At 46.0% G+C, this 24,632-nt stretch overlaps 1 protein-coding gene across 1 annotated transcript in view; it reads left to right on the forward strand.

Annotated features, from left to right (window-relative positions):
* The window catches only part of DTD1 (D-aminoacyl-tRNA deacylase 1), a 171,087-nt gene that overhangs the window by 133,996 nt on the left and 12,459 nt on the right, over nucleotides 1-24,632 (forward strand). Inside the window, exon 5 of the mRNA XM_034946911.3 lies at nucleotides 17,148-17,319. Coding sequence (XP_034802802.1) covers nucleotides 17,148-17,300 — 153 coding nt within the window. The 3' untranslated portion in view covers nucleotides 17,301-17,319. The remainder of the gene's footprint in view (nucleotides 1-17,147; nucleotides 17,320-24,632) is intronic.

Here is a 24,632-nt window from a genome sequence, read left to right on the forward strand (position 1 = left end):
GGACACAATGTCTTCTTAAGATACTGCTTACTTATAGGGGCCAGAAAGGACTCTCCTTGGAGCTGACTTTATCTTTCCCAGAGAAGGGAAGTGGAATGCTGGAGACAATTGAAGAGTTACCAATCTTTGCATTCCAGGCACCTGTTGGCCTTGGCTGGCTGAGAGTCTGTGAGGACGGGTGGACTCTTGGGTGCTGGGACCCATGGCTATGGGGAATGAGCAGAGTGACAGAGGAGTCCTTGGCAGGTGCTGTGGTGAGGTAGCAGCTGTAGTACCTGGGACTTGGCCGCATGCCTGGAGGCCTGGGCAGGGCCCATGGATGGGAGCAGAGGGGCCTGCCTGAGCTTTGGAGCTGCATGACAGAATGTGGATTCCCCCACGGCTCCCAGGGGTGAGGTGTTGTTTAGTGGGAACCTGGAGGGCAGCCTCAGCCCAGCCCTGAGAGAAGACTAGTGTGAGGTGGCTCAGAAGCCCCAGGCATGAATGTAGGCTTGGGCAGGAAACAGGATGAGGTGGTGGGGCTGAGGAGGGTTTGGAATTCCTGGAGGGTGAAGTGCAAGGCGAGAGGAAGTGGGTGGCGAGGAGACTGGTGAGGCTGTTTGAAGCTGGGTCTGGGTGGACTTCCTGTAACACCTTGATGATGCTCTTCGGCCCTGAAGGAGAGGGCGGCCCTGGAAGGGATCTGGGTGGGGAGAGACGTTATTCTGTAATGAGTTTTAGTGAGATATTCACATGCCACACAGTCCGCACATGTGAAGTGCACAGTTCATGGCCTGTAGTTCATTTGCAGAGCAACCATCACCATGAGAAGACCCCTGTTTTTAGCTGTCACTCTCCCCTTCCCACCATCCTCCCCAGCCCTGAGCTGTAGATTTCTCTATTTTGGGCATTCCATGTAAAGGAGGGCACACAGTATGTGACCTTTGTGCATGGCTTCTTTCACAGAGCAGAGCATCATCGGTGTTTGTCCATGCCATGGCACGTGTCAGCACTTCAGTCCTTATTTCCATGTAATCTTCCATCATGTGGATGTAGCACACTTCACTCACCCACCTAGCGGTGGATGGGCATTTGTGGGAGAGGTGGCCTAGGGTGAAGCAGAGGGGAGGCTGATGGAGAAGATGGTTTGTTCACTGTGGAAAGGGGGTTCCAGGGAGCTTAGGTGAGAAGGGGCTGAAGGAAAGGTAGCAGTGGCAGGAACATTGTGAGTGTGTGGGATAGGGGATGGGAGGGGCATGGGTAGGACCCTGGAGGGGTTTTCAGCCCCTTCATGGACTTGGAGCCTGTCAGCCCCTCCTGGCCTTCCTGCCTCCTTGGCTGGCCTTGTCTACTTGCTGAATACTGGGGACCCCTCAGCCGGCAAGAGGGCCCTGCCTGGGGAATGGGCTAGCTAAAAGGTCCCCTGGAGTGTAGGGAAGAGGGCGGGGCCATTACCCTGAGTTTGGCTTCTGGTCAGTGGCACAGCAAGACCTGGCTGGGGGATGGGAGTCAGCCCATCTTCAAAGCCACTCGAACTCTGATTGAAAACCGTGCTCCCTATGAAACCTCAGTTTAAGATAAGCCCTCTAGCCCAGCGCTTCCTAAAGTTCAAGGTGCACAGGAGTCCCGTGGGGATCTGTCAGAATGCAGATTATGGTTCTGCAAGTCTGGGTGGGGTCTGGGAGTCTGCATTCTGACAGCTCTTTGGAGATCTGCCATTACTGCTCCCAGGACCAGCCTCAATTCCAAACAGGTCGTTGCTCCTCAGTCCTATTTCGGTGTCTGGATGTGGGAATCTGTAAGTAGGGGAAGTGGAATAACCAAAGGGATGTGGCCCTAAGGTTGTCAGATCTTTTTGAGGCCTCATTTGCATAGGAAACTCACAAGAGCAGCTGTTGAGGCTGGCAGCAGTGCTTTCTCAGAGCACAAAGCAGTGCTCATGTGGCAGGAAAAGCCCCTGCCTGGGTCCCCCGGGTCTGTCTGGTGATAGGTGTATTTTGAGGCAGGAGAATAAAAATAGTAAGATGGCTCTGAGCATTGCATCCATTCTCCAATTTCATTGTTAGCACACTTCCTCCCAGGAGTGACAATTCCTGACAGCATCCTGAAACTGAATTGAGGCTAATGACAAAGACACCTGGGAGCTGGGCACAGCAGCTTTTGTTTGTACCAAACCTACGGCCGATGCTTGCTTGCTTGATTGCTTAAGATAGGGTCTCACTCTGTTGCCCAGGCTAGAGTGCAGTGGTGCAGTCACGGCTCACTGCAGCCATGACCTCCTGGACTCAAACCATCGTCCTGCCTCAGCCCTTCAAGGGGCTGGGACTACAGGCATGTGCCACCACGTCTGGTGAGTTTTTGTATTTTTTGTAGAGATGGGGTTTTGCCATGTTGCCCAGGCTGGTCTTGAACTCCTGGGCTCAAGTGATCCTTCCGCCTCATGGCTAAGGCTTTTATAGATACATTTTCTTCTACAGAAATAGAGTTCACGAGAGTTTTGTCGTGGTTTGCTAACATTTCTTTTCAGAAGTAAATGGCAATGATAACACACGTTCAATTTCTGGTTCTTTGTGAGCTACTGGTAGATCCTGAAACCGAACAGGCTCAACCACGGCCCCGGGGTATTCAGAGCTGAGATTTCAATTAAATTTGCAGAAGTGTCATAATAATACTTTTGAAGAGCACTTCATTTTCTCTGACAAGCTGCATACTGGAGAACTGTACATTTGTGATCAATAGTGGTTTTATTCCTCTTCAGATATTTTGTGGGGAAGCAAGTCATATATTAGAGCCCTTTGGCAAAGCCATGACTAAAAATGAAGTGTCATCACTTCTGTGCTTTAAAAAATTTATTATGTAATATTTGATAGCTGAAAAGGAGTATCTGTAATACACATGTGTCAAAAGCATAACGACAACACAAACAGCCTAGGTACTGCCTCCCAGCCTAAGAAGCAGAGCGACTTCCATACCCAGGGCCTTCCTGCCTCCTCCCTGCATAGCCCACCCCTAGCCGGGGATGACCGCTGTCCTGCCCCTTATGTTCATCACCTCCCTTCTTCCTTCTCTCTCTGAGTGGCTTCTATTGCACATGTGTGTCCCTAGGCAGGTGGCCTGGCCTTTGTATTTGAGCCCCTCCTCCAGTGCTGTCCTTTTGCTTGTGTCTTTTCTTCTAGGTGGGGCCTGTGTGTGCTCTCCTGTTTCTACCTGCTCCACTGCCAAACAGTCCCTCAGAGCTGACTCTTGTACTCTTCCCCAAAATATACACTTTTTAATGATGAAGAGATGGGAATTGTGGTTTTTGTTTACTGCAGCCATTTATTTTCCCTATCAACACCTCAAGTGGTAAATCAATCTGTACAGAATATGTCATAGTTTAAAGAACTCTCTTCTTATGGGTGTTTAAGTGGTTCCACAGTTTTTACTACTGTAAAAACGAGTGCAGTGAACATCCTTTTGCATGTATCTTTGTGCTTAACAACCAGTTATTTTCCACAAGATAAATCCCAATGGGTGTGAGTGCTGGGTCATAACAAGCATATACTTAGTGCTTTAAAATATGCATTGCCAAATTGCATTCCCAAGGCCCAAATTTATACTCCTATCACCAACATAAAATATTCCTTTCCTCAAACCCTTGCAAAGGCTGAGTATTGTAATTGTTTAGTCCTTATCAATTTCATGAATCATAAGTTATATCTTATTGTTTGTATTTGTATCAACTTAATTGCTAATGAAGTTGAGCTCTTCTTTTCCACAAGCTCATTAGGCATTTGCATTTATTTACAATTTTTAAATTGATTGTGAATCTGGATTTTAGATCCAGATAAGCTTGATTATCTTCTCGTTTGCATTTTATATTTTCTCATTCAAGAATTAGTTTTGGCATTTGTATAACTCATTTGGCATTGTTACATTACTTAACATAATTTCCTTTATTATTCTCAAGAGGCTGGAACTCTTTTATGAGTCATTTATTTTATTTTTTAAGGATGGGAATGATGTTATATTTTCTGAATATTTGCGTGTTTTGGAATGTCTTGGTTGACATAGAATATTTGGGTCACCATCTTTTACTCTCAGACTCTGTGGACATTGTCCTGTCCTGGTGTTTGGTTGACTGAGTTCCTTACTTCTCTTCATCCATTCCTCTGTTGTCATGCAGTCTTTTATTCACCCAACATATAGTTTGTCAGTGTCTTAGCGTCCTGGCTGTCCACTTGCATTTAGTGGTGTGGAAGGGAAGGTTAGTGCCCTTGTTATGGATCTCCTTTCTTAAATTTCCCTGAGGGTCGGTCCTTCCCTTATATACTGAGCCTTTCGTTAGCTGATGGGATGAAGGATTGTAGCCCTTCTGTGATGTTTTTTCATATTGTCTTTTCTGCATCTGCTCCACTCCCTCCTTTTACAGGTCCTATCCTACAGATGACTGGATTTCCTGTATTGAATTTCCAAGTTTCTGCTTTCTGCTTATCATCTTTTCCTCTGGGTATCAGAAAAATGACATGAACTGATTTTTCTGAATCATTAGTTTGGTTTTCTGTAGAACTTGATCTGTTGTTAACCACATCCACTGTGTGTGCTTTCTTTCTCCAATCAATTTAAGTTGTTTATTAAAGTATTATGAACATAACTCAACATCACATAATACCTGAAGGTGTATAATGAAAAATAACACTCTCTGCCTGTTCTCCGCCCTCAATCCTTGTCCTCTTATCCACAAGCAACCAGCTTGAACATATTTTAAGCAATTTCTTTATGTATTTTTTCTCTATTTCTAAATAATGAACTTTTGCTATTTCTTGATTTATTAAAATTTGACATTTTTTCATGCTACTATATAGATGAAGACTCAACACTCTTCACTCCCTACTACTTTCCATCTCTCCATCATTGTTATGTCATTATTTTTAATTGATTCAATAAGCAATATTTATTGTCTGGACTCTGTAACTGTTATGCACCACAAAGCTGTGTTGTATCCTATAATCTTTGTTGCTGTTGTTCAGCCTTTTGCTTTTCTGGGAGTGTGTTCTTCTCTTTCTTTTCTCCTTGAAGCCTTGGGGAATGTACTTCTGTTTACTCCTCCTGCTCCCAGGCCTTCGCTCCAGTGCCCCTCTGTGGAGCCCACTCTCTGGAAGCCTTATTAGCTCCCATGTGGGCCACTTGCTGTCCTGGCTGCTGAGCGCACGTCCTGCCCAAATTTGGTCTCCACCTTTCTCCCAGGTCATGTCTACTGCTCTTCTAGGTTCCATGTCTTCCTCTCTTGTTTTATTGTTATTTTGTAGAATAATTCTTCACTGTTCCAAATCTGCTTGCTTGGCATTTATACAAGGTATAGACCAAGTGGGAGAGGAAAAATGGTTCTCTTTTTCTTAAGACTCTAGTAAATTGAAGAAACATTTTGAATCATTTAAAGAACACTGTTAGTTTAAAATGCTCATGAACAGTTTTCTGTTACCAATTATGCATTGGAATACCAACACTGAAATTGCTTAAGTACCTCCTTAAACTCTGTTACAGTTCATGATTATTAACCAGACATGTGCCGACATAATAGATGTTGACTAAAGTCTAAAGTGGATGTAGAATCAATAGGTGCTGATTACTTTTGCCTTCTAATAGCTTACGACCTACAAAATGGTAAGGGTACGCACACCAGGAGTACATGGGGGGCATGGCCAGTGCATCTCCTTCAGTGGAAAGGGAAATGGTTACTTCTGTCCTCTCTTTGACGTTTTACCATTAGCCCCATTAAAGGAAAAACCCAGGACATAGGTGTGGTGAAGCAAAGGCGACTTCAGCACTGGGAGTGTTAGAAGTGCAGTCGACACCTTGTTCCCCAGTAGGGTTAGGGAATGGACAGCAACATAATACAAAACCCTGGCTACTAGAGTGTATCGTTTGTCACACGTATGGACTACTGGTTTTCAAAGAATTAGCATATATAATAAAAATGTGACAAGATTATACTCAAACTTACTTGATCATTCCTTCTCATTCCAGCCTCTTTAAGTGCCTTGCAGGGTGGGGAGTAATCCTGAACATCCGCCATGGCCTTCCAATATGCAGACACGTAAACCAATGTAGGCGTCTGGTTAAGAGAGGGCCAGATAACGAGTTACACATAATGAATTCTCATGTTAACATGTGGTTTTTTTCAAAGCATTTAAAATGCTTGTGGTTTAGGTCCCCAAGTGAAAGGATTTAGGTGTACAGGTGGTTTGTTTAGGAGGTCCTTCCATGAAGGAAGTGAGGACTAGGAAGGGAGGCCAAGGGAGGAAAGCCTAAAAGGGCACGTTAACCATCCCAGGTGTCCTCAGGGGGACTGTGTGGGACATATCTCAGTTGGCTCAGTGGGCAGAAGGAGGGTGGGGTTCTTAGCACCCCATGTCTCATTTCTCAGTGACTGAGGACCACTTCTAGAATCCTTAACTTCCGGACACTTCTGGCCTGCCCTATACTCAGGCCTTGTGCCCGCCTGTGGCCACAGGGTGTCCTTAAGCAGAAAGGGGCAGATGCTCAGGTAGGAGGCCGTGGGCTTGCAGGTCAGTTGTCCATGGAGGCTGCAGGTGACCTCTGGGCTGGGGGACACAGTAGGCTCTGGCAGTGTCTGTGGTGGGGAGCTAACAAAGAGGTTTTGAGGGCAGCTACACTGATAGGGAAACACTCTTGGGCTGACCTCTAACCTCTCCCATCCCACTATGGTCTGAAACAAGCAACCACTAGGGCCTGAAGGCTGGAGCTGTTCCACCATGTCCCCTTGCAGGGAAGGAGTAGACCAAAGAGACTTAGCTAAGTCAGAGTAATAAGAATAATAGAAAGGCAACTGAACTGTCCCTCTTCTTATTTTTGCATACTTAAAAGGGTTCTTTCAAACAATGGGGAATTAGAAAATAAAATTAGCTTGCATGATTTCAGATGGGGACAGATGCCTGTTTGCTTGATTAAAAAAAAATTCTACAAAAACCTCAAGCAGAGTTAATAATGTATGAAAATTAGGTACCATGTGTGCACTTTGCTTCATAATGTTTTTGTTAAGCAACCAGTTGATTTAAAAATAATGCAATGCCACCACTGACATAATGGCACTCTACACGGTGTGTTATGGAAACATCCTCTCTTAATATTCTGTTGGGTTTTCCATTACACAAGGACATTTTTTTTAAAAGCTTTCAGAATTATCACATAATATGAAATTATATCAAGCTGCAGTTTGAGAAAACAAATTATTCACATATAAATTCCAATTGTGTTTTAAACACGTTTTTATCAGCTAGAGGTAATGTACGGATGTAGGTCTCTATAGATCTTGTAAAATGCCACATTAGATTCAGACTCCTATCCTCAGATTTTTACCAATAAATGCCATTTGCTTACTGCAGGTTGCCTCCTCCTTCTTTCCCCGTCCTACCCTCTGCCACCAGGCCTGTAAGTAGCAGGAAGAAACAGGGAGAAGCCAAAGGTCACAGACTCGTGGGATTTCAGTTCAAGAGATGTCCCACTTCTGAAGGGAAAGATGAATCTCTATACAAAGTTGACACATGGTCATCGGGCTGGCCAGTGGCAATGTCCTCTCCCTGAGTTTGAGTGCAAGTCTCCATCATTCTCATGATAATCCATTCCCGAAGATGTCTCATCTTGCTACAAAGGGCAGTGGGCTTCTCAGGCTACTGTGCCCTTTTTGGGCTTTATTGCATCTGGACAGTAGTGGTGGAAAGTTGCCTTCCAGAAGTTTCTGTGGCCTAGCAGAGCACACTGAGGCATGGTGAAATTCAGAGAAACAGCCTAAACCATTTTTCTGTGTTCCACAGCATGCATTACTCTTACATTGTCTTGAAATTCTTCATTATTCAACTAAGCAAATACCAAATGACAGCTGGTTGTGTTTATCTCCAGGGTGACAGAATGATCACACAGCATGGTTTAAGTGACTTGACAAAAATCAGAGCATTTGTTACTGGTGGTAGTTGATGGACACTCAGAAAGGACAGTGAGCATTGTGGAGATAAATTTCTAAAGCTATTGAAATGAGTTAATGGGCTAATGGATGGCGGCATTTACCCTTTTGCCTTTAATTCATGTCTTGACTTCTGTGGGGTCTGGCTGGGCACGTCCTCTGCACAGCATCCTCTGGTTCCAGCCATTCCCCCTGACATCAGCCGGGCCACAGGAGTGGGCGAGAATGCTGAGTAATCTACCTTGAGGTATTTTTAAAAGTAATTGCAGAGGAGATATTTGATCTTTATGACTTGCACCATAAGACTTTTTTGGAATCTTTGCAAGGGTTTGGTTGTAACAGAACTTTTCCGTCTACATTATGATCTATAAAAATCATGGTAACTGACTTCGTGGGATTTGAGTTCTTCTTTTGTTATTTTCTTTGCTTTCTAATTAGATTTTGCTCATATGCAGGACAGAGTAGTCTGGCAGATAATAACTAGCATTAAAGTAACTCAAAGATAGGGCCATACCTGGCATTGTCCAGCAAGAATGGAAACAGGGTGTGCTGTCCTGGACCTGTGGCAGTTACGAGAAGCCCCTGTGCAGGTGTTTGCGCCACAAAGAACCAGGTCGACTGAAGGCTTGGCCAGGAGTCCCGAGACCTGGTGCTCCTACCAGCCTGACAGCTGCCTGGAGGTGGCATGAGGCGGGCTCTTATTTAACTGACCTCATCTCTATTGTGTTCAGAAGCAATCTTCAAATTATAATATCTGTTCTTGATTTTTCGGAATGCCAAAGGGGACAAATTGATTGTCACAATCTAAGGGGTCATTTATTTACTGAGTGTGAATATGGACTTTTTAAAGAGCTTAAGATTTCAAGTTATGTGCATGGGCCCTTTGAGGATGGAGGTGCTCTTTTTGTAAATTGTAGACTCAAGACAAAGAATAAGTCTTGAGTTGAGTTGAGTTTTGTGGGACTTATCACAAAAGTAAACTAGGACGTCTATGAGAAGCTGTAATTTTTCACCATCATTCCCCAAAATCATGTTGGAAGTAAGTTTAAGACACCATCACCATCTCACTCTAGAGCACCAGTGTCCAACCCTTTGGATTTAAGGACTTTTTTGCTTCTCTGTGGTGGCAGATATCATGAAAATTATGCACAGACTCTTTTTTGTTAGTAGTTCATCAACTATCATTAGTGTAAGTGTATCTTATGTGTGGCCCAAGACAATTCTTCTTCTTCCAGTGTGGCTCAGGGAAGCCAAAAGGTTGGACATCCATACTCTAGAGTAATCCTTCCTTTCAGGGATTTCCGGGCACCTGTGTTCTGAAAGGACTTGCCCATAAATCAGTTTTCTAGAACCCCTTCATGGCTAAATCTAGTGCTTAATGGCCTGGTAAACTTGGGTGTTCCTGAGAGAGATAAGGGGGTGATGGCAACAGCAGACATTGTGTTCCTGTGGGCTAGGTTTTAATCCTTCAAGCCTAGGTAAGTGCTGCTGGTTGCAGGCAGCTCACCTTGTCTGATTTTCCCCTGGAGTGAGTGGAATCTTCAGGTGGCCTAGAGTCCAACTGGACACAAAGTGCTCAGCTCTCCAATTTATTCACAAAGGTGCGCCCCCTGCCTCATTAGTGTCCATGGGAGCCTGAACTTCCTTATTCATTTCATGTTCTGTGTCATCGTCACCCTGGATCATCCCACAGTGTGAAGGGATCTGTCTTTCAAGGTGCTTCATGAGTGATGCTATGTGTGTGAAGGAACAGAGGCAAATCGCAATTCCCTGTTGATCTGGTGCTTTGCACGTCTCAGGGCGTGTGCACCTTGCAGCCACCCCCTCTCCTTGCCCTGGGCATATCATGTACAGAAAAACAGACCTTGACTGGCTGCCCAAGAGCCTCTGTTTTTTTCTTCCCAGTGGCCTGCTGCCTGCTTAAGAGACAGATACCCCAACTCCGAAGGCAAGCCCCTCACCTGCCATTGCCAACACCTATGCCCTCTGAGTGCTGGTGAAGAGTTGTTCAGTTTTCCTACTCAGCTGGCATAAAAGCTTGAGCCTCTGTGCCCTCTGAGGCTATTGCCTGTCCTGATCTTGCAAACAAAACCTGTCCTGTCCATTCATTTCTTCAGTCATTCATCTGTGGCCACACGAGCCACATCACTGTGTCCATCTCAGCTAATGGGTGGCTCGGGCTCCTGCCCAATGCCTGTGTCCAAGCCTGCCCTGCTGCCTTGCCGTGCCGGTCCTGTCTGAAGTCTCTGATGATGATTTTCACTGGTGTTGCCTCAACTCCTCTGCCACTCCCAACAAGAATGCTTCAGTTCTGCCTAGGGTGCCCCTCATTCGGCCCTTCCCTCCTGTCACCCCACTCCCATCTGGGCCTCTGTTCTTCTGCCTTTGCCTGTGTGGCCCTAACATCCTTGTCTTCAGTCATCTCTGTGTGTTGCTTTCTGCTCAGACACACTGCCCTGCCATGTGCCATCTGCCACGGTGTGCCTGGGAGTGAGGAGTAGACACTCGGGTGATGCCAGTCCCTGGAGTGCCCCTGCCTTCTCACCCCCAACCAGGACCTGACTCCCACTCCCAGCACAGCTTTCGTTGGCCCTCCCCAAACTTGGGGCTTGCCTGCCCTGGAGACCCCCCCATACTTTGGCCACCCAGTGGCCCCACTAGGATGTGCGGATGCTAACTGCATTCTTAGGCCATCACCTGAGGGCTTGGTCCTGAGTGTCCATGTCCCATTTGCTGGGCTTCCCCTGCCTTGGGCTGCCTTGGGTCAGCAGGTGGGCCCAGGTCAGACTCTGCTCCCTCACTCTGATCTGCTTCTCCCACTGCCACTGACAGGCACACAGGGCCCTTTCCTGAGGCCAAGTACCAGGGACATCAGAGAGCCAACACTAGGCTCGTGTCACTTCTGAGGCTTCCCCACTCTGCTCTTAGCCAGCCTTATTACTGGTTGAGTTAAACTGTTGCCGGTAATTGTATTTGATCCTCTGGCTTCTTCAGCCTTCGGGACAGAAAAGGATGGACGAATTGAGTCCTGCAGCAGCATGTTGCTAAACCACCAAGGAGCTGGACCAAGGTTAGGACCAGTTTCTCTTTAATTTGGCAAATGGAGATGGCTCTGAGGTCCCTGTATGCTTTCTACCTATGAAGACAAGTGTGCGGCTACAGAGGGCAACAGCAGAATGGTGGGGGCTCGAAGCACCCCCAGGTTCCTCTGCTTTACCCCTAATACACATCAAGTGCTTAGAGCAGGCCTGGCTTCGTGTGAGTGGGGATTGCCAATTATTTTTCCAGTGGACAGTCAGCCTCAGGAAGGCAGGGCTCTGCTTCATTTTCTGCTGTGTCCTTGGCACCTAGAGTAGGTATAGTCAGTGCCCAACAGTTAACTGCTAAGTGAAGTTAATAGATTAAGCAAGAGAGGTCATGTGGCTCCTTGGGAAGAATGCGGGGTTTGGCGTCTGGAGGCCTGGGTGTGTTCCCCCTCAGCCACTAGCAGGCTGCAAAACCTTAAGCAAGTCACATGACCTTGCTGGGCGTCGCTGTCTTGTTTATGTCCATGGGCATGTGGTGCAAGATTTTGCTTTCAACTGCAAGTGCCACAAACCTACATGAGGGTGGCTTATAACGTGAGGGTGGCTTAAACAGTAAGGAGCCTGGTTGCTTCCCCTAAGGGGAAAGCTGGTTCAGCTGGCTCAACTCTGCCGGGGCTCTCCAGAGACTTCTGTGCACCTCTGGATGTCCCTCCTCATTTTGAGAGCTGCACCATTCCGAAGCTCCGTTTCCTCCCCTGACTATGGCCAAGGATAGGAAGGAAGGCAATGTTTCCTCTCACCTGTGTTTATTAGGGAGGGAAGCCTTTTTCCAAAGACCCTCTGCAGTCCCCTCAGGTCTTGTTGGCTATGGTTTGTATCACATGCCATGTGACAGGAGAACCAGACATTGCCACCTCTGAAGTAGGAGACTCCTGCCAGCAGGGAGGGAGGAAGGGGCTGGGAAGATGAGTAGCTGCGGTGTAGGCAGCTGGCAGTGGCTTCTCTGTGGGACATTGATGATCATTCAACTGCTATCAGGTTATTAAAAGCAAACAAGGTCACATAGGTGGAAATGCTAAGTGGGGATCCCTGACAGGTGACACATATGCACCCCATCAACATTATGGTCCAGATACATGTTTGAAAAGAAAGTGCGAATGTTCTTAGGTGGAGCTTGTCCTCTGCAGTGTGTCCTCAGGCTCCACCCTGCCATATTGTCTTACTCTTGGCCACTTAACTCATTTTGCTTCCTGGCTGGTCTCTCAAGGCATTTAAGTTTGCAGGCCCTGAAATCAGGCATTATAAGATCAATGTTCAACTAGTTCATTCTTAGATTGTGCAATTAGAGCTTGGGCATCTTAATTAAAAAGAAAATCCCTTATGTTTTCAGTGGATTTAATCATGAATTGGGTGAGTCTGGATCTGCATATTCCAGTCCCCCCTCTTTTGGCACACGTGTTCCCAAGCTTCACTGTGAGAGGTGCAGGCTGACCACAGGATCATCACCTGGCCCCTGGTGGTGTCTGTGTGTCCAGGGCAGCTTTTGGAAGGCTGGGTTTCTCTCTAAGGTGCTAAAGCCAGCATGGTTTGGACAGTCTCTCCCTTACAATGTGGGCTTTCTTGCCAGTTGATTAAAAACAAGCAAACAGACAAAAACCCAGAAGTACTCTATTTCAGTGTTTGTAGATTGTATGTTCACAGACCTGTAGTGGTTTATATTCTCCTTGACATGCATCCCCTCTTAATTTGAAAGCTGTTGACATTTTGCTTGAGCTCATATGCAGTACCAGTTTCTTTTCTTCTTCTTTTTTCTCATTTGTTTCCTTAAAAAAAAAAATCCAGCTGCTTTCTTGCCTTGAGATGTAAATTCCACATTTTGGCTGCATTGGATTCCAAGTTTTCCCAGAAAAGGCTTAAATTTATTAGGTTAGTTCACAATGTTCTCACAGAGAACTTGAGTTTGCGGCATGGAGCCATATGTGGTTGGGTTGTTTTAAGATAAATACTGTAAGAGAGTCAGCATTACATCACTGGCAGAAATGTGGGCTGTGCCTGTCATTTAAATAGTTATCACATGTGATTTAAAAGCTGGCTCTCGGTGGGAGGGGATGGGGTTGGAGGAGAAGGTCAGATGGACGTTTCTGCATCTGTGGTGTCTGTGCCTCTGCCTCAGCACAGAGTCGAATGACACTACGAGGAGCTGAGAAGCCTCCAGAGGGCTGTGCTAATTGGGGTTACTCCTCATCGTCCTCTCTGGATCTGGTTCTCAATAGCATAAAAGAGTACAAAGTGAAGAACAGGCTGGGTCACAAAGAGGCCTTTGCATGAGATTACGTCTTAGCAGGGAGGAGGAGGTTTATTTAATTTTGTGACTGTTGATATTCACATTTTGTTTTTTTGTTTTGTTTTGTTTTGTTTTGTTTTTTAATCTCTGAAGATGAGAAACAAAACTGAGAGGGCATCCTGCTTTTTAAAAATTGTACTTTCTCAGCATCTAATTTGGACCTGTTCATGAGTATTTATATACGTGTGTATATGTGTATGCATCTACACACAAGTAAGACATACAAGTATGAACACATGGATGCGAATATAAAATGTCAATTGCTGGCAGCAGAAGGCAGCTTACCACAATTTACTGCAGAACACCAATTTCAAGATATTTGGATTTTATGAATCAGGAATATAGAAAACAAAAAGAAATTGGGGAGTCTAGCATGGATTGCTAACTTATGATTTCCAAAATTGCTTAATTTTTTACATTATAGTAAAATACACATAAAACTTACCATCTTAACCATTTTAAGTGTATAGCTTAGTAGTAATGGGTATATCCACATTGCAAAAATCCAAAATCAGTTTGCAAGAAAGGGAATGAGACAGAAGGAGTCCTGTATACTGTCCTTATCATTTCATCAAAGAAAGAGCATTTTAACACCAGAAGACAGACGAAAGGAAAGAAGCCTGTTATTTTAGATGCAGGAAATTCCTCCTAACCTGTGGCAGAATAGTCAAGAGAAAAATATTTTTCCATGGAAAAGTAATACTACAAAGAACTATGTAACAAGCAGCTCTGTGTGGCCATTTCTCAGATTTTAAAAATGCTAGCTTTTTGTCATCTTTGCTCCAGATCATTCATTCCTACTTAAAGTGCTGCTGCATGAACTGTTTGTTACCAGGCCATGGCGAAACAAAGAACAAAACTGAGACGGCATCTTACTTTTTAAAACTAAAATTGTACTTTCTCAGCATCTAACTTGGACCTGTTCATGAGTATTTATATATGTGTGTATATGTGTATGCATACTCACTGTCACCCAGGCTGGAGTGCAGTGGCGTGATCTCGGCTCACTGCAACCTTCATTTTGGGCCAGAATGAAGTCAGCTACACCACGGAGCTCACAGTTGAGAAGAAATCTCTCACAATACTTTGCTGATGAAGGAAGCTATGTGCTGATTTACATTCTGACACGAGCATCTTACTGTTGCTGGTCCAGGTGTCACGTGCATTTTGTGGAGTGCACTGATTAGTAACTCTGCTCTAGATCTGGTTTTGTTCTTATAAAGTTGATGGTTACAGTTGAAGCCTGTATATATTCATTCCACTAAGATCCCATTATCCTTTTTCCCCTCCATGTTAACTAGCGTATTGAAGTTGGCGTGTATTCTTCCAGGCCATACTGTATTTGCATGAACTCACTAGCTATGTAGAGTATTATTTTGTGTTAGTGGAATCCTACTGTATATAGCCTTCTGAAGCTAAATTTGTTTTGTATAACATGATTTTCAAGATTTATCTATTTTTTTTAATTAAAAAAAATTTTTTTTGAGACAGTCTTCCTCTGTCACCCAGGCTGGAGTGCAGTGACATGATCTCAACTTACTGTAACCTCTGCTTCCTGGGCTCAAGCGATCCTCCCGTCTCAGCCTCCCCAGTAGCTGGGACTACAGGCATGTGCCACCACACCTGGCTAACTTTTGCATTTTTTTTTTTTTTTTTTTTTGTAGAGACAGGGTCTCTCTATGTTGCCCAGGCTGGTCTCAAACTCCTGAGCCCAAGCAGTCGCCCACCTTGGTCTCCTAAAGTGCCGCTATTGCAGGCATGAGCCACCGCCTCTGGCCAAGACTTGGCTATTTTGATATATGTATATCTACTGTACAATATTGCTTTAGGGGACCAGACCACATTACATGTATCTGTCCTCCTAATGTTGATGGACATTTGGGTTGTTTCTAGGTTTTTGCAAATACAAATGACACTACAGTCCATGTTCTTAGAAGCCCCCACTGTGCACACAAGTGGAAATTTATCCAGGGGAGTTTTCGGAGGAGAGTTGCTGAGTCAAAGGTGAAGTGATGTCTTCATTCACAAAATCTAATTAGTATATTAACCAAACTTAGCTGTATTCTACAGCTTTTCAGGTAAATGGGGAGTAGGAAAGAATAAGCCAGGGGTCCTGAACCCCCAGGCCAGGGACCGGTACTAATCCCTGTGGCCTGTTAGGAACTAGTCTGCACAGCAGGAGGTGAGCAGCCTATGAGCGAGCATTATCACCTGAGCTCCGCCTCCTGTCAGATCAGCAGTGGCCTTAGATTCTCATAGGAGCGGGAACCCCATTGTGAACTGTGCATGCGGGGGATCTAGGTTGCAGGCTTCTTATGAGAATCTCACCAATGTCTGATGCTCTGAGATGGAACAGTTTCATCCTGAAACCATCCCCTCTTCTGTCCTCCATCTCACAGGAAAATTGTCTTCTATAAAACCGGTCCCTGGTGCCAAAAATGTTGGGGACCACTACTATAAGTCAATTATTAATAAATTTGATTTCCTGGACCCAATTGAGAGCTACTGGTTGGTTGTTCATCTCTCGAAGGGTTAACTCAAAGTCTGTTCATAGTGGAAGAAATGATCTGGCAGATTGGGGGAAGTGACTCCTCTTTGTGTCTTGGATGTGGGGCAGGGACCAGCAGGGAGAAGCCAGCCCTTCAATAAGTTTCCTTCTTTTTATGTAAACTAGAAAAAGTTCACAGACTTAGTCTGGGAGGGAGATAAAACTGGGTATTGCTGTCTCTTGTGTTTTTTGGTCTAAGAAAATTCCGTGGTTCAAAACTTGGCCGGTCTTCTCTGCTGGGTTTCTCAGCAGGCCTTCCTGTAGTGGCTGGGCTGCTGCTCAGTGTTAGATGATGGAAGCTTCTTTCAGCCATCTAGCTGATGCTTTCTTTGAAGAACTATTCAGGGAAGAAGTGGGCCCAGGTTCCATTCGAGTGAGACATCAGGGGCATGTCCCCTGCTGGCCTGGTGGGAGCCTAAGAAGGCTCTAGTGGCCAGTGTCCTGAGTGTTGCCACCACGCAGCCTGCAAGCAAGTCAGCCTTCAGTCTCAAATCAACTGGTAACTGAGACGGTGTTCAGTGTGCTTAATGCACTTTGTTTCACAGCCTTCTCTGTAATCTTCAGCAAAGAGTAATGTGTTTTGAACATTCTTTAGAAAACACGTGGTGTGGCATGGTGGCTCACACCTGTAATCACAACACTTTGGGAGGCTGAGGTGGGTGGGTTGCTTGAGCCCAGGAGTTCAAGAACAGCTTGGGCAACATGGTGAAACTCTGTTTCTACAGAAAAATTGGCATGCACCTGTAGTCACAGATACTTGAGAGGTTGAGGTGGGAGGATCACTTGAACCCAGGAGGTTGAGGCTGCAGTGAACCGTGACCGCACCACTGTACTTCAGCCTGGGCAACAGAGTGAGACCCTGTCTCAAAAAAAAAAAAAAAAAAGAAAGAAAAGAAAAAAGAAAACAACAAGTAGAAGGTAACTTGATGAGAAAAAAAAACTATCAAAGAAAAAAGTAAGAGATGAAAAGCCTTCATATGTGGAGCTCTTCTAAGGCTGTTGAAGAAGGCTGTGGCATGACCGCTCCCTCATACTGTGTGCCAAGTTGAATTATGGTTGGGGAAAAGTCTGAGAGTGATTACTCCTATGACTAATGATTTGTTTCAGTGATTCAGGTGCCTGTTGGAAAAACATTCTGTGTATAATTTGGTATATCTGAACCACTGTGCTCTGCCAGGTTATCAGAAAAAAACTTTTCAATGGTTCCCACCTGGGAAGTCACTGGTGTGTGGGATACACAGGCATGTGTTTGTGTTTGTAAAATATTCTTTTTTATTTTTATTTAATCAGCTGTCAAAGCTCGAAAAACAGCAGCAGAGGAAAGAAAAGACCAGAGCTAAGGGACCTTCTGAATCAAGCAAGGAAAGAAACACTCCCCGAAAAGAAGACCGCAGTGCCAGCAGCGGGGCTGAGGGCGACGTGTCCTCTGAACGGGAGCCGTAGCTCAGGAGGCAGAATTCAGGTAGGAGTTTCCCTGCTTGGCTTCATCTTCCCACATTTTGGGGAAGCAGCAATGAATAGGAGGGAATAGCTGCTGAGGCTGAATTCATTCATTTCACAGCGTTCATCCATAGCTTCCTTAAATCTGCTGCCTTCCAGGATGGAGAAAAAAGTTAGTGTGTTAGTCCGTTTTCACGCTGCTGATAAAGACATACCTGAGACTGAGTAATTTATAAAGATAAAGAAGTTTAATGGACTCGCAGTTCCACGTGGCTGGGGAGACCTCACAATCATGGTTGAAGGCGAAAGGCACTTCTTACATGGTGGCAGGCAAGAGAGTATAAGGGTCAAGCACTCCAGCCTGGTGACAGAGCAAGACTCCATCTCAAAAAAAAAAAAAAAAAAAAAAAAATCAAGTGAAAGGGGTTTCCCCTTATAAAACCATCAGCTCTTGTGAGACTTGTTCACTACCAAGAGAACAGTATGGGGGAAACTGCCCCCATGATTTAGTTACCTCCCACCAGGCCCCTCATCTTGAATTGTAGTTCCCATAATTTCCACGTGTGTGTTCCTACGTGGGAATTATGGGAGCTACAATTCAAGATGAGATTTGGGTGGGGACACAGCCAAACCATATCAGTTAGCAAATAAGATTGTATTTTATCCATTGAGATGCAGGAGGGTGGCATACCACAGGCCTGGGGTGCCCACCTGGGGGTGGAACCTGTTTGTGCCACCTTCTCTGGCTGCCTGTGCCAGTCCACAGCTGCTGCTGTGATTGCTTGTGCAGAACACTCACTCACGGATGCAGAATCCAGATGCAGATGCAGAGTCCACCTGCGCTCCCGCATCTCCCTTACTGCTCTTAGCCACTCTAGCAAAGGGCACTGCCATCTCAGCGGCCTACTTTCATTGCCACCTGCCCTGTGTTCTGAAATCCTTCACAGTGCCCCGTGTGGCACTGCCAGTTTACTTTTCCTAAAATGGCATTTTATTCTTATTGTGGCTCACTGTAGCACAGAGTCCACCTCCCTGCCTGAACATCAGAGGCCTTGAAAATGTGATGCGGCCATCTGATGGCACTGTGCCTAGTTCCTCCCACCAGGGAACCTGTTTATTTTGCCAAGCACTGGACCAAATACTGGGTGCAGATTTGAGGGACCCAGGACCTGTCACAGGGAGGTCACAGGCTCAGGGAGAAGCATAGGAACAGTTATACTACAGCACGGTGCATGTGGCAGGAGTGTGAACAGGTGTGGGGTGGAGATGGGAGGTCAGGGGAGGCCCCTTAGAGGCCTGGGACCAGATCTGGAAGGACAGGTGGCAGTGGGGAGGGAGATGAGGGGCAAGGGCAGGGGAGAGCTGCCTGAGCCAAGAGAAGAGCAGTGCAAATGCTGTCTGGAGGTTGTGGGGCAAGGACAGGAGAGTTTGGGAATGGAGGAATTGCAGAAGGGTGGGAGTGTTGAGTGCCAAGTGGAGTGGGAGGGCAGGGAGCATCTCTGAACTTAGAGAAATAGGAGGTCTGGATTGTATAGGGTCTGGTATGCAACCCTGAGGAATTTGGATTTTATCCTGGGGCGGGAGGGACCTCTGAAAGGTTTTAAGTGTACAAGTGACATCATCAGATACAAAGTTTAAAAAGAGCAGTCACTCGAGCAGCTTTGGGGAGTGAGGCTGGAAGCAGATAGGCCCATTAGGAGGTGATTGCAGAAGTCCAGAGAAAAAATTATAGTAGGAACAGAGGGGAAAGAGTGGGATTGAAAGATGTAAAGGAAATAGAATCATTTCAACGTGGTGACTGATTAGATTGGAAGAGGAGACATCCAGAAGGATGAGGGAGGAAGATGGGGGGTTGCTGACGATACCTATTTTGGGTGTGTTGTGTTTGAGGTGCCTGTTGGCAGCCAATGATGATGCCAATCGTCTGCTGAGTCTGTGGCTTTAGAGCTGGGGAGCCAGGTCTCGGACATACAATTTGGAGCCTTCAGCTCACAGACTGTGGTTAAAACCAAGTTAGGAGACAGAATTCACCCAAGAGACACCAAATTATGATAGAAGAACATCCAGAAGGTGGTTTTCAGCCTTCTCTTTCTCTTCTGAAAGAGAGCAAGGGTCAGAAGTGTACCTATGAAATGGCTTTTAGGATCCACAATACCAGGAAGTGAGATATATTAGGCCAGGTGTGGTGGCTTACACCTGTAATCCTAGCACTTTGGGAGGTTGAAGCGAGAGAATCACTTGAACCCAAGAGTTTGAGACCAGCCTGGGCAACATGGTGAGACCCCCGTCTCTTAAAAAAAAAAAAATGCTGAGCATGGTGGCGCTTGCCTATCATCCTAGCTACTCAGAAAGCTGAGGTGGGAGGATTGCTTGAGTTTGGGAGTTGGAGGCTGCAGTGAGCCATGATTGCAGCACTGCACTCCAGCCTGGGTGACAGAGTGAGACCCTGACTCTTAAAAATAAAATTTAAAAAAGATACATTAGTTGTAATTGGGCACAGTGGCACCAGCTCCCAAATGGATACACAGACGAGAGGAACAGAATGGAGAGCTCAGGAAGGGTGGATTGTTGGTTCATAGACAGTTTTAGGGGAGGGGACTGGACAGTGAGTCCTGTTGTCCTCTTAACTGTTCCCTCATCACTGTGTTTTCCTGCTAGTGTTGTGCAGGGAGACAACAGCACTGTGGTGACCAGCCTTGGCTTATGTATCTCACGTATACATGGGACACTGAAGGGTGCCTCGAAGGGAAGGGACGTCACATAAAACTTCCACTCCCACCCCTCCAAAACTTCATGATAATTCACTTTTGTTAGTGGTCAGTTTTGGCATCACAAATATTGCTGGTGCTTCTGATTTATAGTCTGTCCAGAAATCCTTAATCCAAAGAGGTGAAATGTGCTAAGTGAAGACAGGGCACAGAGTGGCCCTTTAAGATACTTTTTCAGTTGTGCTAGTTAAATGGGTCAAGCAGGAATTCAGAAACTCATTGAGGTCTTCTTTCCATCTTGCTAACTTTTGGGTGACAGTGAATAAGTTCTATGGTTTTTCTTCTGTTGGAGGAGAACTCATCTCCGTCAGCAGTGCTTTGTGGAAGGCAGGCAGGTAGAAGTCATGGTGCCTGGAACTGGCCCCAGCAGCCTGGGCAGGGCGGGGACAGGCATGTTCCCTCCCCGCCATGTTTCTGTGTTTTCTCAGGCTTCTCTGGATCACAGGGAAGCATGATAGAGAGAGCATCCCAGCACTGCTCCTGTTCCTTGAATGAAAGGTGCAGGGACTGTTACTGGTTAGGCCAAGTTTTAGTAATTACTTGGTCCAGAAGCAAAACTCAGATTGGACACTCCAGTTTCCACTCCTGGGGTTCAGGGCAGCTTCCCAGCCTTAATGCTCAGGCATGGCCCATGTCTCTTCTTCCAGTTCTGTTGAAGACTGTACTTAATAGCCTTTCCTGCAGTGAATTGGGACCTTAACAACAGGTTCAAAACAACTTGGGCTGGGCATGGTGGCTCACGCCTGTAATCCCAGCACTTTGGGAGGCCCAGGCAGGTGGATCACGAGGTCAAGAGATCGAGACCATCTGGCCAATATGGTGAAACTCCGTCTCTATAAAAAATACAAAAAAAAAAAATTAGCTGGGCATGGTGATGCACACCTGTAGTCCCAGCTACTCAGAAGGCTGAGGCAGGAGAATCTCTTGAACCCAGGAGGTGGAGGTTGCAGTGAGCCAAGATTGCGCTACTGCACTCCAGCCTGGCGACAGAGTGAGACTCCATCTCAAAAACAAACAAACAAACGAACAAAACAAAACAAAAAAACAACTTGAATGTTCAGACTCCCATCATGAACTTAATGAACGGGAGAGGGAGAAACATACAAGCCCCTGTCTCCCAGCAACCAGACCCAGATTATCAAGCTAAACACACTGGCACGCATACACACACACACACACACAAATACAAATTCACATGTGCCTTGGAGGTTTGTATTTTCAAAACAGCTTAAAAAATTCAAATACCACCTAGCGGATTCCTTCCTGGGTTGTATTATTAACCTAATACATTTTATAAATTTAATGTCTTGATTTTTGCTTTATATCTGATCAGTGCTTTGAAAATCTTTGGTTTAATCTATGACGGGGTATTGAGTTTTGTTACTTTTAAAATTCATGCAAAACATAACAACTTAAAGACTTCCATTTGCTTTAGATTTGGCCTCAGAGTAATTCCTGTAGAGAATGCACCATGGATGTTAGTGTTCTGTGGCCCCTGGGTAGCCTGGGAGTAATTCTGCTAATTCTGTGGGCAAGAAAAACACCCGAGGGTCTCATGGGCAGACAAGGGGACAGTTACTGCATGTGTCACAGAACATACAGGAGAACACGCTCATAGAAGGAAAACTGAGCACATAAAAAGAAGGGCAGGAGGAGGGTGTGAACATTTCACATTTTTCCCCAGTGTCTAAGTTTACGAGGGGAATTCTCATGGACTCGTAGGTATCTACTTCTTGCTTCTCTCACGTTAATGACATTTTAATAATGTATTTATTTCCTTCTCACGGTAGTGCAGATTAGGTAGCATAGAACTTGGGGTCAGTGGTGCTATTGTGAATCACCCAAATAGGGCCAGCCAAAGAGGGGAGGCAGCAGGGGGAGCAGACCCCATGGGAAGTGTTTGGAAAGGAGGAGGCAGTTGTGTTTTTCCTTCCCCTTCCCTATAAGTCAAGTTCACTGCAGCCATGCCATCATGGGGCCCTTGGGAAGAGGCAGGCAAAAGAGGAGGAAGAGGGCAATGGAGGGAAGTTCCTGGCTGGCCTCAGCCTTCAGGTTAGGAGACTCAGCGGGAAGGAGCAGAGGGACAGATGGAGGGGAAGCTGAAGGCCCCTGGCATGTTCTGGCTGTGCTCCAGGCTGGGATCCTTGGAGTGGGGGAATGGGGGTTGGGTTGCAGGAAACTTGGAAGCCGTGACAGGGATTCTGGAGGGAGAGCAGCGCAGGTGGCTCCAGGGCTCCAGGAGGCAGCTGCAGCCCAGTGAGGTAGCAAGACACGGTCGGGCCTCAGGGCCTGTGAGAGTGCTGCCCAGCATCGCCGTGGGGTGGGGAAGGCTCCAGAGGGTGTTCTCTGCCTGGTGGAGGGTGTGGAGGAAAGCTGTGTTGGGTCTGTGGGCTGACTCTCGGTCCTGGATAGAAGTGGTGAGGTGAGCCTGCTGCAGAAGCCATGAGGGGGCAGCTTCATTAGGAGGTTGGGGGTCATGGCCTCAGCTCTTCATAGCACTGACAGTCCCTCCAGGTCTCAGCTGTGACCTCCACTGGCCTCCTGGATGAGACTTGCAGGGGTCTGTCATTAATGACACCTGAGACTGAGTGAGATATGCTGGTGAGAACTGAGACGAGGCCAGGTCAGCCAGAGAGGGCCTTGGGTCCCTGAGCAAGAGACACCAAACTTCAAGTAGCCCACCGTCCCTCAGTGGTGCAGTGTCAGGGCCCAGGTGCTGAGCTGCACCAACCACCCTGCCACAGAGGACACTGAGGACCCAGAGTACTGTTGACATTAAGGTGAAATGGAGCCTCTGTATGATCAGGAACCCCCCTATTGCTACTCAGCGCATGGAGGCTCATGAACAAGTTTAGATCGGCCCATGAAAGACAGAGGCCACGTTTTGTTTATACTGATGTATATGGTACTGTCTGGGTTTTGGACAAAGCGCACAAGGAAAACCATTTATTGATGGTTTACCATAGGCATCCAGTTCTTCTTTACATCAGGGTCAGCAGTGACGGTGTCAGGCAGGGACAGATGTCCAGGCAGAGAGGAGTCCTTCAGAGCCGCCCACAACTAGCCGAGGACCAGAGTGGGGCTGGGTGCTCCTGCTTCCGAGAATTTAGCCATGTTCCTGGATTTGAAGATCCTAAACGGGACCAGAACCAAGTGACAGCTGGTATTCCAATGATATATTTGGGGTTTTTTGTTGCCCGTGGGTTTTGTTGCCCCTTCTGATGAAATTTGTCATCCCAGTAGGCCACAAAATCACCACCAAATATTCAGATATCTATGAGAGCTGGATTAAATGGTGACAGACAGAAGGTGACCCTGACATTTGTTTTGTTCCCCAGAACAACAGCAGCCCCCTCACTATGAAGGGAGTAGCACTTTTCATTTGCTTTTCTTTAAAAACAGAAAGAGCCCTAGGGAATCTGGCAGGCCCTAAGGGGAGCAGCTTTGAGTTTCCAAGGCACGAGAGAGAAAGAAAAGGCAAAAGAAAATTGAATGAGAAACTGCATGATCTTGGGCATATTTTTCTTTGAAAATGATTCAAAATCCTTCATGGTTCAGAGGACATTTCCAGGGCCTTGACATTTCTCTGTCACATTGCAAATGTTGCTTCTTATTTTACCAAGTGGACATGAAACTGCTAAAATTAACTGTGTTTTTGTCCTCTGTCTCAATCCTTCGGGCTCTCTCACCTTGCTGGGAGGAGTTGAGGTTTTCTGTGAGGATGCAGCTCTATTATTTCTCCTTTCTGGCCACTGCTAAAGGCACTAGGGCCACCTCTCACTAAAATAATGTGGTTTCTGATTTGATTGCAGGGTCAAGTATTACCTCATTTGAGTATTGACTTAGCTGCTGTAATTAGGGTGTGAGAGGAGTGTGCTCCTGACCGGCACCCCACATTTCTGTCCTCAAATGGCAACACACTTGAAACCAAACAAGAAAGTGTTTTGGAAGCTGCCATCTGTTTGCTTTTTCAGTGTGACCTTTGTCTGAATAGTAAGATGTGTCCTGGCTGAGCACACTTCTTCCTAATGAGCTACAGCAGCCGAGTGTGTGTGTGTGTGTGTGGGTGTGTGTTTTCTGTTGAAAAGGTATTCAATCCCTTTTCACTGATCTTTTCGCCATATAAGGTAGGACTCCTTTCATTCTCTGAGCTTCACTTTGCTTCCCTGTATCAACATTCGTACCACATTCTCATGTCCATGTGCTGGTATTTCATGGTATAAAACTAGCTGTGTCTCTGGGTAGTGTTTTTATCTTTTTTTAACTTAAAACAATTTTTTTAGTGGTTGCCCTGGAGTTTACAATATACATTTTTAACTAGTCTAAGTCCACCTTGAATGACACTCTACCACTTTACCTGTAACAGGCACCTTATAACAACAGCATATTCCCAGTGACATTGCTATCATTCATTTCACTTTACATATGTGATACTCACCTAATACATTGTCACTATCATTAACTTAAATAGTCTTTTTTTTTTTTTGAGGTGGAGTCTCATTCACTCTGTCACCCAGGCTGGAGTGCAGTGGTGCAATCCCTGCTCACTGCATCCTCCACCTCCCAG

Source organism: Pan paniscus, chromosome 21 (genome assembly GCF_029289425.2).
Source record: "Pan paniscus chromosome 21, NHGRI_mPanPan1-v2.0_pri, whole genome shotgun sequence".
Lineage (NCBI taxonomy): Eukaryota > Metazoa > Chordata > Mammalia > Primates > Hominidae > Pan > Pan paniscus.